The following is an 11,348-nucleotide window of genomic DNA, read 5'->3' on the forward strand; positions in this document are numbered from 1 at the left end:
TCGCCGAGGCTCTCGAAGACAACATTAGAATGTTTATAAAATATTAAATTTATGCAGTCTGTCCAAGAAGCCATCGTCCCAAAATAAAATCACAGTCTAGACGGAACACAGACACCAGAACTTAGCAACAGTTGTCTGACTTGCATCTTCTGATGCATCTTGAGTGGGTCATAATACCAACTTTATTTTCAGTGGTGCATAAATTAATTACACGCATTTAATAACTAAAATATCATTATATCCCCCCTTTAATATCATAAAGGCTTTCCGCCAGGGAAGCACTTAATAGTGCAGGGGGCCGTAACGGGCTATTATCCTGGTGTAATGCTATTACAGAACCAATTATGCGCCATTAGGCTTGCTTTTTTGCAGTTTATGTGATTTGATCCAATCCCGCGCCCTGGACTTGAAAATTTCAGCCCGGCACTTTAGAGTTTAATTTTCACCCAGGCAGAGGGAAGGGCGGTCTCTTTCCGCTGAGCGTCTGCCTCGGATGCATTTTAAAAGTAATTGCGAAGGGCCCCACCGCATATCATTTGCATCGAGAAGCAACATAAATTCAGGGACCCCTTGCTGAGAACAAAATCAAACTTTCCTTTTGTACGATCGCTTGGAAAGGGAAGCCGTGTGCAAAGAGTCGCCCCAAAACCCATTCGGCGGCGACAATTAGCAGCGCTTTTTCAATTCGCAGCCCCGCAGTCGCCGGGCCTCTGACAAGGACGAGCCCAAATCCCAGCTTTCCCGGAGAAAGAAGGTTTGAGTCAGAGGGGGCATGGGAGGGGCCGGAGTGTTTAGAAAAGAACGCCCTTTTTTGGGAAGGGGGAGGGTGGAAAGGCGGTTATTTCTATCCTCTTTAAAAGAGGAAAAACATTCCTGATGTTTGCTGAGAAATGACTGATTTTTTTTTTTTTTTAACACCACGTGGGCCATTTGTAAGGCCCAATAGACCTATCCAAGTTACTCGCTGTAGACAGCGCTGGAAATAATCAGATTAAGGCCAATTATGCGTGAGATTATAAAGGCGAGTGCCGAGCGGCGGCGCGCGCTGTAGACAGCAAGACATCTGGCCACTTCCCGAGTCACTTTTCTGGTCCTGCGGGCGCCAGCCGCGCCGAGCCCCGCCCGCCTCCAGCAGAGCCGGGAGTGTTGACGGGAGGCGGTCACGCTCCGGCCTTCCTTACCCGCCGGCCGCCCGCCGAGGTACGCGCTGCTCCCGGCCGACCGGGCCCCGCGCTCCCGGGCTTTGGGGCTGGGCTGCCTTCCTGACCCGAGCTGCTGAGCACGCAGGTGGCCTTGTGAGCCCACCTGACCCGGCTGCAGTGACCGGGCTGCAGGGGTTGCGGCGGGGACCCCTGAGAGCCGGGAAGCCACCCGCGGAGTTTGGTATTGGGCGGGGGTGGGAGCACGACTAGGGAGGTGGACCAGACCAGAGGGGTTGCCCCGCGGGGGCTCGGCTTGAGACGACATTGCCAACTCCTACCCGGTCCCCGCAGTGGGCTGAGGACGTTGGGAGAGGTTTTTCCAGGAGATGAGCGCCGGTGCGCCCCGGGGCCGGGCTGGGGCGCAGGGAGAGGGAGACTTAGGTTCTGTCGCTGTTTGCTTTGCAGCCAGGCCGGAGGTGCGCGCACCGGTCCGTCCCGCGACCACCTCCGAAGACGCAGTCGTCCAGCTGACTGGGCCGTCGGCGATGTTTTATTTCCACTGTCCGCCACAGCTAGAGGGTGAGTAAGCGCCTTGCCCGGAGCCAAAGAGTCTGCCGGCGCCGGCGGGAGAGGACTCGAGCGGCAGCGGGACTGGTGGGTGGTGGGGTCCTCAGTTCACCAGGGACGCAGCCGCCAGGCGGTGAGTAGGGCCACCCCGGGCCCCCTCCCCACACCCCGCTCTAGTCTCCGCCCGGTCGCCACCTGCCTCCCACCTCCCTCCCCGCCTGGGCCGGGGCTGCCCCAGGCTATGCGCGTCGCGGGGACCGGCCGGGTGCTCCCAGCACAGATGCTGGTGTCACGCCTTTAATCGGGGCTCCCCTCCCCAGGGGGCCGCATCAATCTTTCACGGGGTTTTGCCAGCATCCCAGAAAGCCAAGGCGGACTCGGGAGTTGGGCTGCTGCGTCCGGGGCCCGACCGAGAGCCGGGAACCCGTTCCTGGGCCGTTCTCACTAGGAGCGGAGGGCGAGACTGCTCTGCCAATTCTGGGCCACCCAAGGGTCCATCCTCGGGTGCCTGCGACGCAGCCCCAAAGCCGGGTGCGTCCTTCCCACGTGGCTGTTCCTCGGTGTTTGTCGATGCTTCTGACCCAGATACCAGTCACTCCCCACCCTTTCTAAGTTCCAAGGGGCAGTTCACGCCTTTGAGGGTCTCCAGGCCTTAGAAGAAATTTCTCATTAGAAGCCCTAATGTGGTCTCTGTCCTGGATTGTCAAGTAGGGGTGGGGTGGTGGGAAGGGGGTGCCCCAACCTAGGGCCTAGGGGACCCAGGGGTGGTCCCTCCACGTGGTTAATATTGGCAGGTGACTGTGGCAGCTGTAGACTGGACCCTTTATTTAACACACCTTCCTCGGGTCTGGGGATGTCGTGGTGGATGCGATACTAGGATTGCACTTTGGCAACCTACTCCTTTGTTTTTTTTGTGAGGTGGGGGAATTTTGGAGGCAAAGAAATTGAGGGAGCCATGGGGCAGGACAAAAGGAAATGAGAAGGTGAGGGCCTGAGCATCAGGCTACCTGCCACGGTCGCCACACCTCAGCTGGCAAACATGCACAGTGATTTCAGGAAGTTGGCGTGGTTGTTTTTCCCATGAAAGATCTTAAGAGTTCAGCAGGGTTTTCTAAGGGAGGATAATGAGGACCGTTGTTGGCGCCGCCAGCTCTGGAAACATTCCTGAGAAGGGAAGTCTGGGCACTTATTTGCATTTCACACCCTCTGGCCTCCAATGACCCAGACAGGTGGGTTTTATGAACAGGGCGGAGAGGTGCATCTCAGACAGTGTATCGCAGGACTGCAGGGGCCATCTGCAGGTATGCAGGGTGAGGCCTCTCTGCACTACTGAACCCTCGATCTGGAATGATTGCTCAGGGGGGCCCACCTTCTGGTCAAGTGGGAAGGCAGAGGCCTGGGCGCTTAGCAGGTGACAGGTTTCCTGGGTGTCTGAAAGCGAAGGCCCTGCAGGTTTCAGGAGTCACTTAGGGAGAGCTGGAGCCCCAGGGCACTGAGCAGCTTGCTGCCTTCAGTTCAGCCCATCGGGTATCTTCCATCCTCACCCCTGTGCACATCCCAACCCGGCTACTTGTTCTGATTGATATGACCAGAAGGACAGGAGATCCGTCTTCAGGAGCCTTTTTCTCCCTTTGCAGATGAGTTTCTACTCCAGTTTTGCACAAAGTGCTGTTTATGTTAGTTGAATGTTGCTGGGGAGGAGGTGATCTACTGCAGACAGGAAAACTGAGAGCAGACTTTGGACTATGACATCTCGTGATAGCCTGTCAGCTATTAATTTCTATTTTTATTAATACAGAGAAGCATAAAGAAGACAGCAAAGCAGCGTTCATAATCTCAACCCTCAGATAATGTTGCTGATACGAAATTAGAAACCACTGCATGCGCCTGCTTAGGAAATTCCTCTCGTACAGTGTTGTCAGGAACATTCTCGTCTCTCTGTTTTGGCACATTTTGACAAGTTTATACATTAAATACTGCTTTTGATGGGTATTATCAAATTGCTCTCCAGAAAGGTGGTACCAACTGGTGCTCCTAGAAATGGTGAAGGGGAGTGCGTGCTTTATTACACCGTTACCTGCTCTGGGAATCACTGTGCTCTTCATTGTTTTTCCAAGATGGTGAAAATAGTATTTTATTGTTGCTCTGTTTTGTTCTGTCTAATTATCAGTAAGGTTTAGCGTTTTCATAACATTGTCACCCGTCATATTTATTTTTAAGGAAAAAGCCCATTCCCATTTTTCCCCTCAGTTATGTATTGTGTTGGTCATCTTTTTTCTTCTCAATTTGATGAGCCATCAGCCTTCTTCAGGATAAACGTTGACATGCAGTGTTTCACTTCAAGATATTTTATGTGTTCATGTGTGTATGTTGTGAAGGAATTTGGGCTGCAAGGTGTAAGTCAGAGGCCTGGGAAAAATGGTGGTTGGAGGGCCTCTGAGACTGCACACTGTCCACCACCGTGTGCTTTGTTTCCAAAGGAGTCAGTTTGGCTTCCTGCAAAATAATGGCCATAAGATTGCTTTGAGGCTCTGCTTTTTAAGTTTCCCAGGAGCTGGAGAGAAATGTTTGTAACTGGGGTTTTGAAGAAGCATGTGATTTGAGGGGAAGGCTTGGCAGAGGGTAGGGGTGTGGTGGCTGTGGATAGCGAACTAACAAGCAGGAGGGCCTTGTTTAGTAGACAGATTTTAGAAAGCCTGGAGGACGGCTCTGGGGCCGAGGTCCTTCCGAGGGACGTTGTTTGGCCAGTTGGGTGTGTTAGCTCCTGAGGCTGGCCTTGCAGAGATTCCGAGGACAGAGCCCATGGCAGGTAGAGCCCTCACTGGTTAATGGAAATGTGCTCATTTGTTTTCCTAAGAAGCCATTGTGGACTATCAAGTAAATAGTGCACATTTGGAAAATGATCTGAATGCACATTTGGGGCCAGACTCTGTTCTGGCTTTATAGCAAGCATTGGAGGCTGCCAGGGAGGACAACGCCTGCCTTTCTTTGCTAGGGAAGAGGGAGCTGTCTGTCCTTACTAAGGCCTGTCCAGAGGGTGGGTGTCCTCTGAGAGTAACCACTTCTAAGTCTGCTTGGAATTCAGACAGCTGCTATTGGCGCACATCTTTTGTTAATTGACATCTACATAACAGATCCACTATGGTGCTGATGAGCTGTGACGAATGGTGATTAATATTCATTTATAAACTTCTTACCTCATAGGAGCCTGCAGTTCTAGGAGGAAAGTGCTGCAAACACTCTCGGTGTTTCCTTTGCTTTTCCACCCTCCCCAGTCCCCAGCCTTTCACCTTGGTTGCTTAGAGAAGTAAGGGAAACTGGACTCACACGCTGGCCAAAGACATAGAAGCTGGCATTAAAAGATCAGATGTAGGGGGATGAGCTAAGGAGCATTGCGCAGGGGTGCAGCTGGGAGCCAGAGGGCAGACGAAGGCTCCACCTCAAGCCAGTGGCCCTTCCTGGCTCAGAGTCCAGAGTTTCACAGGAAGTGGCCACCTTGGGGGTTAAGGCCACCACCATTCCTATGAAGCAGGCATCCAAACCCAAACCAAACCCACTGCTGTCGAGTCGAGCCCAACTCATAGCGACCCTATAGGTCAGAGTAGAACTGTCCAGTAGGGTTTCCAAGGCTGTAATGTTTACGGAAGCAGACTGCCCCATCTTCCTCCAGTGGAGCGGCTGGTGGGTTCAAACCGCCGACCTTTCAGTTAGCAGCCAAGTGCTTTAACCACTGCACCACCAGAGCTCTTATGCAGTAGGCATAGCGGGGCCTGAAGTCAAAGATTTTGGGGAGAGAGTGAAAGAACAAGAGGGAGAGAGACCGTAAGGGAGATGAAAAGAGGAGGCTTAATAAGAGGAGTCAGCCCTGGATGATGCAAAAAGTTAGGGCACTTGGTTGCTAGCTAAGAGGTACGAGGTTCCAGTCCACCCAGAGACACCTCAGAAGAAAGGCCTGGCAATCTACTTCTGAAAAATCAACCACTGAAAACCCTGTGGAGTGCAGCTCTACTCTGACACACTTGGGGTCGCCATGAGTTGGAGTCAACTTCACAACAACTGGTTGCTTATAATAAGAGGAGCAGAGAGAGAAACTCTGGGACAGACAGGGCTTTTCTCCTGGGGCAAACTGGAGCAACTGAGGGGGCTGCGGTTGGAGCCCTCTGAACACGTGCACGGCCTGGCTGCTGTGAGGGGTGGTGTGAGGACTGGGGAGCCCTCTGCTCAGGCTGACCCAGTTTGTTCCCAGTAGGCACTGCATCCTTTGGCAACCACTCAACGGGGGACTTCGATGACGGGTTTTTGCGCAGAAAACAGCGGCGGAACCGAACAACGTTCACTCTTCAGCAGGTAACAATGCCTCCTCCTTCTGAGAACTGCTACCTCTTGCCTCCAAAAAAATCAGAATTTGAGTAACTCTTATCTTTTAAAATAAGGCCAACTGATTATGTTAACTGGATCTTTCTGTTTTCTTGAGCAATGTATATGTCAAGGAATCTGTGTGAGGGGAGGGCAGATGACCATCCCATTTGCCTTAGTTTTATATTTGGGGAACATTTCCATATCAGCAATATAATGTGAACCTCACAATAAACCAGGGCTCTTTTCCTTAGACCAGCCTCTGTCCTATTCCTGGAGCAATCTGGGGCAATTGGGATGATGACCCAAATATCCCAAAGTGATTTCTGTAGGACTGACGCAGTGAGGGAACCTGCGAGTTATTTCCATTCTCCTCCACCCTACAGTCAGTTTGGTGAATTACTCTCATTCATAATCCCATCCTCAGATCTGTGATTTCTAGAAATGGATTTAAATGTAAATACATATAACTACTTACTCCTCTCTCCTTTCTCCTTCTTCGGAGAGCGCTGAGGTTGTTAGTAAATCTTAGCTCCTAAGTCATCCGTGGTTGAAATTTTAATTCTGTGGGAGCTTTTCCTGCTCCCCTTTCTCTATGATTGTGAAGCTGCTTCCTCGCTGCTCGTAGCCAACTGGAAAGACACGTCTGCTTCCCCCCACGGAACCACAGCCTCTCACCAGTAAATATTTTTTCCTTTTACCAGCTGGAAGCTCTCGAGGCAGTTTTTGCCCAAACGCACTATCCAGATGTCTTCACCAGAGAAGAGCTAGCCATGAAGATAAACCTCACAGAAGCTAGAGTGCAGGTAAACATTCTTTTTAATTATTTAACTCTCTAATATTACAACTGGCAAACTTTTTTTTTTTTTTGACATCATGACTGCAGAGTGCACATTTGGCCAAAGAAAGCAAATGAAGACTATCTGTCATTTTCATGATGCACTTTAATAACATCAACATAATGTGGAATATTAGATTAGGTTGATTAATCGGTCATTCATAATTAACTAGTGATAATGTTCTACACTAATTTGTCCGCGTCTCTAAGGTACTAAATTACATCAATGCACATCCATTTCCTTGCTTTGGAAAAAAAAAGAAAGAGCTGAGATGCTATTCTCAAAGCAGCTCTGACCGCTCTGGGGTAAGACGGGTCAATGTAGAGAACTGAGTTTCCAGATGGGCAGCCGAGTAGGAGCTGTTTTCCAGAAATTGCATCATGGCCAACTTTTCCTAAGTATGTGGACAGTTTCAGAGAAGTGGATCCAAAGAACCTGCGCAATTTAAAAATCTTTAAGCGGCATCAGTGCAAGGGCAGGCCCTCGAGACGAGCCTGGCCCATGGTGACGGTCTAGAAGCTGGATTTCTTTTTTAGAAGCTAACATGGTGATTATGTTTAAGTGCACAAACCCGTTGAGCCCACCAGATGTGCCTGAGCTCGGGAGGAACCGACTCACGGGCGAGCTATTCTTTGAGCACAATTATATATTCATTTTATTTATGGGGTTTCCTCCATGCTGTTTCTGGGTTTTTTCTTTTTCTTTTTTTTTTTTAATGTAGGGGCTTGGGGTTAAGACTGTGCAGAGATCTAATTGTAGGAAATATAATAGTTTGCTTTCGGCTCCCCTGGGTCATGTTAGTATCTCTTAAAAACCAATGGCTAGAGAGAAATAATGGAATTCTGAGCAGTAAATTGGGGGTTGTAAACAAATTATTTCCCCGATAATCAGATTATGTGATCCTGATTATTAAATCTGAACATGAATCATTGGTCATAGGCAGGCAAATTAAACTGATTATTATTTGGAAATGAAAATCTCCTTTGGCCAGGATGCCGTCGCTCCTTTCTTTTTTTAATGCCAGCTTGCCAATAGCTGCCTAAAGACTGAGCTGCAAATTGAGATAAATGACACAATTATTGGGCATTCAGAAGTGGAAGATCATAACTTCTCCCTGAAAGGTGCAAGGGTGAGATAGGGGCGGTGACAATTAAAGCGAGGAATTGTTGTTCAGGCCGTTGTTGGCTATTATGCAAACAGACAATGGCTGTGAAGCATTTGTTTAGTGAGCTTCCGTGTGGGGACATGGCTTCAGTGGCGGGAAGGGGGATGTGTTTACATTTATACCCCTTGCTCATTCAAATATGATTAATGTTCTATAAAGCAGGGTCTTAATCGAAGCTGATGTTGTCAAACAATAACTAAATAGGGAAATAAACGACTCCATCATGCTCCTTCCTCAGAAGCAGGCGAACTGTCAGTGCAAAGTCATTAGAATATGATAATGAAAAATAGCTCAATTAAATGTTGTTATAGCTGTGACCTTCATTCAATTAAGATGCAAGAAAGTGTCTGCATTTTGCTTTGCATTTAACTGCCCTAAATTTAGAATATAGATAAAATCATTATTCAATGGTTGCTGATATGTGCAATTAAAAGCCAACTAAATTAAAAAAGAAAGAGACGCAGTTAAAGGAGAAGGAGAATGAAGAGGCGGGGGGGGCTCAGGCTGGGCCCCCAGGTTTTCTCTGGGGCCAGCGGGTCGGCAGGCGGCCTGGGGAGGAGGAGAGGACTGCCTGAGGGAACGGCGAGGGGCTCTGGCCGAGCCTTTTTTAAGCCAGGAATCATCTCCCAGGGGCAGAAGGGAGAGGTTTTGCTGGATGGGGTAAAGAACTGCAGGATCTCACTGACCTCTGGGAACGCCCTGGGGCTGGGCTGCCTGGCTTCCACGAGGCAGTCCTTCTGCAAAGGCTTAAAGCATCTCACACCTGCCTCTAAGAAGGTGCTCAGGCCTCCGGAACGGAGCATGATGGAGGTGACAACGTCAGCTGGTGTTCACTGAGTGATTGACTGCTGAGTGCTGGGTTCAGTGCTTTGCAGCATCTTCCTAACAATGTTTGGGGTGGCCACGACTACCCCTTAGCAGTCTGGATCACGGTTCCCAGCCGGGACACAGGGCTTCAAATCTTGGAGCTGCCACTTACCACCTGATGACCGCGGGCAACTTAATTAGCCTCTCTGTGCGTACTCTTTTCATCTGTAAAACAGGGGTAATAGAACTACCTACCTCCTAGGGTTGCAGTGGTGGATTTATGAAGCTCTGGGATTCTAGAGTCCGTGTTCTAGTAGGTACACTGGTCATGAACTTGTCATGCTGTGTAGTTGGATGATTTCAGGATTAAATCCCAGGTGTGAGGTTTGACACACAACAACAGACTGCTCAGGTAAAGCTTGCTGGAAGAGTGACTGAGTCCTTTTGATGAGGAAGCCCGAGGGCAATGCTTTACAAACTGCTTTGACCATGATCCTGGAAGGAAATCCATTTCACATCATATAATGTACTTGCATGCAAGTCAGTGTGGACAGTTTTCACAAGATGGAACACTTTTCCCCTTCCGATGAGCAATGCATTGAATGCTTTCCGTTATTTAACATTTCTTTAAAAAAAGCCTGCTGCTGCCTTCTGAATTGATTTTCTGACCCATCGATGGTTGGAAGCTGCAGTTCCCAGAGCCCAGCTTTGGGAGGCCCTTTGGAGAACGAGGTTCTGCTTACTGCACACCTGGCTGCAAGGTGCCGCAGAGCCCTGGGCGGGGGTCAAGGACGTGTGCTTTGGGCTCTGGTTCCCTCCTCCCGCCTGGTTTCTGCCTCTGTTGATGTGTTTCCACTGGGCACTCAGGTTTGGTTCCAGAACCGAAGGGCCAAGTGGCGGAAAACCGAACGAGGGGCCTCGGACCAGGAGCCTGGTGCCAAGGAGCCCATGGCAGAGGTGACGCCCCCACCAGTGAGAAACATCAACTCCCCGCCCCCTGGGGACCAGGCCCGGAGCAAGAAGGACACCCTGGAGGCCCAGCAGAGGTGAGGGTGGCCCGGGGAAGTCACTGACAGTGGCCACAACATGGGCCAGAGACTCAGTGTGATTTTCTCTCTCTGCCAGCCTGGGGCGAACAGTGGGTCCCACGGGACCTTTCTTCCCCTCCTGCTTGCCGGGGACCCTCCTGAACACAGCCACATACGCCCAGGCCTTGTCACACGTCGCCTCTCTGAAAGGTAAGTTTTGGGCCAGCTGGCAGGAGGGGCTGGGCTTGGCTGGCTTGGTCCCAGTGGGGTCATGGAGATGGCCATCTGACCGTCGTGCGTTCTGGGTCAGTCTTGCACCTCTGGACAGCACAGCCCCCTTCCTCTGCTGTAAGTTGCAGCCAGAGTTAAGGACGGCACCGTTTTTCACACAGTTGACTGTGCATGGCTGGCGATGGAGGTGGAAGTAGAAAGCATGGCTCCGCTTGACCAAACGGCTTGTCCAGGAGGCGTTTGTTTCGAAAACTGCCGCTCTCCTTGTTCACAGAGACCTTCATCCAACCGGGGACGGTTTTAGGTGCTAAGCAGCAGCCCCTGGTGAGGGCTGTGGGGGCCAGTCCACGTTTGCTGATTGCCCACTTGCCTTTCCCGAGGACTCCCGATGTTGGGGTCTGAGCCATTAGTGTTCGTGGTTTTCCAAGGTTTGCTGTCTTCTCAGTGTCTATTGTGGTCCGAAGGACGGAAATGTTTAGGGACTTTTGTCAGGCTCAGAACGAGGAACCCCTTGTGGACCTGTCCCCCAGGGATTTCTTGGGAGCCCCACTGGAATGAACGGGCCCATCCAATGTTGCCTAAGCCCATTTGTCCTGTGGCCAGGGCCAGGCTGGGCCCCAGCCTGGAGGAGCGGGTGCTGGTGCTCCGACATGGAGCTCCTGTCTTCAGGATCTGGGAGGTGGGTGCAGATGCGGGCTGTAACTGTTTTCTCTGAGTAAACAAACCAGAAGTTTCCTGTGACACAGGCAATGGGGTTGGCATCCTGTGGCGTCTCCTGCTTGCCCTGTGTGAGGGCCTGTGGTCTCCCTGCCCTCGAGGGGGGCCCCTCCAGCAGGTCAGCAGACATACACACGGAGCGTGGCAATCTGCACTGCAGATGTGGTTTCTTGAGTCTGAATGAAAGCCTGACCGAGTCACCCAGGGCCAGGCGTCTCCAGGATGAAGGAGGCAGGGGCAGTGTGTGCCGAGTCACCCAGGGCCAGACGTCTCCAGGATGAAGGAGGCAGGGGCAGTGTGCGTGTGTCACCCAGGGCCAGGCGTCTCCAGGATGAAGGAGGCAGGGGGCAGTGTGTACTGAGAGCCAGGAGGCAGGCAGAGGGTGTCAGGGCACGGCCAGAGCTACAGGGCTCTGAATGCCAGGCTTCTGGCTTTGGGCTTCCCACGGTAGCAGGCTGGACCTCTGAATCCCCAGGACCTGGAGCCACTTGTGAGC

At 51.2% G+C, this 11,348-nt stretch overlaps 1 protein-coding gene across 1 annotated transcript in view; it reads left to right on the plus strand.

The window, feature by feature from the left end:
* Positions 1-1,119: 1,119 nt before the first annotated feature.
* DRGX (dorsal root ganglia homeobox) overlaps positions 1,120-11,348 on the plus strand; it is a 36,186-nt gene continuing 25,957 nt past the window's right edge. The window contains exons 1-6 of the mRNA XM_004387950.1: positions 1,120-1,200; positions 1,608-1,721; positions 5,959-6,056; positions 6,770-6,871; positions 9,744-9,922; positions 10,002-10,114. Coding sequence (XP_004388007.1) covers positions 1,688-1,721; positions 5,959-6,056; positions 6,770-6,871; positions 9,744-9,922; positions 10,002-10,114 — 526 coding nt within the window. The 5' untranslated portion in view covers positions 1,120-1,200; positions 1,608-1,687. The remainder of the gene's footprint in view (positions 1,201-1,607; positions 1,722-5,958; positions 6,057-6,769; positions 6,872-9,743; positions 9,923-10,001; positions 10,115-11,348) is intronic.

The sequence above is a fragment of the Trichechus manatus genome, unplaced genomic scaffold (assembly GCF_000243295.1).
Source record: "Trichechus manatus latirostris isolate Lorelei unplaced genomic scaffold, TriManLat1.0 scaffold00200, whole genome shotgun sequence".
Lineage (NCBI taxonomy): Eukaryota > Metazoa > Chordata > Mammalia > Sirenia > Trichechidae > Trichechus > Trichechus manatus.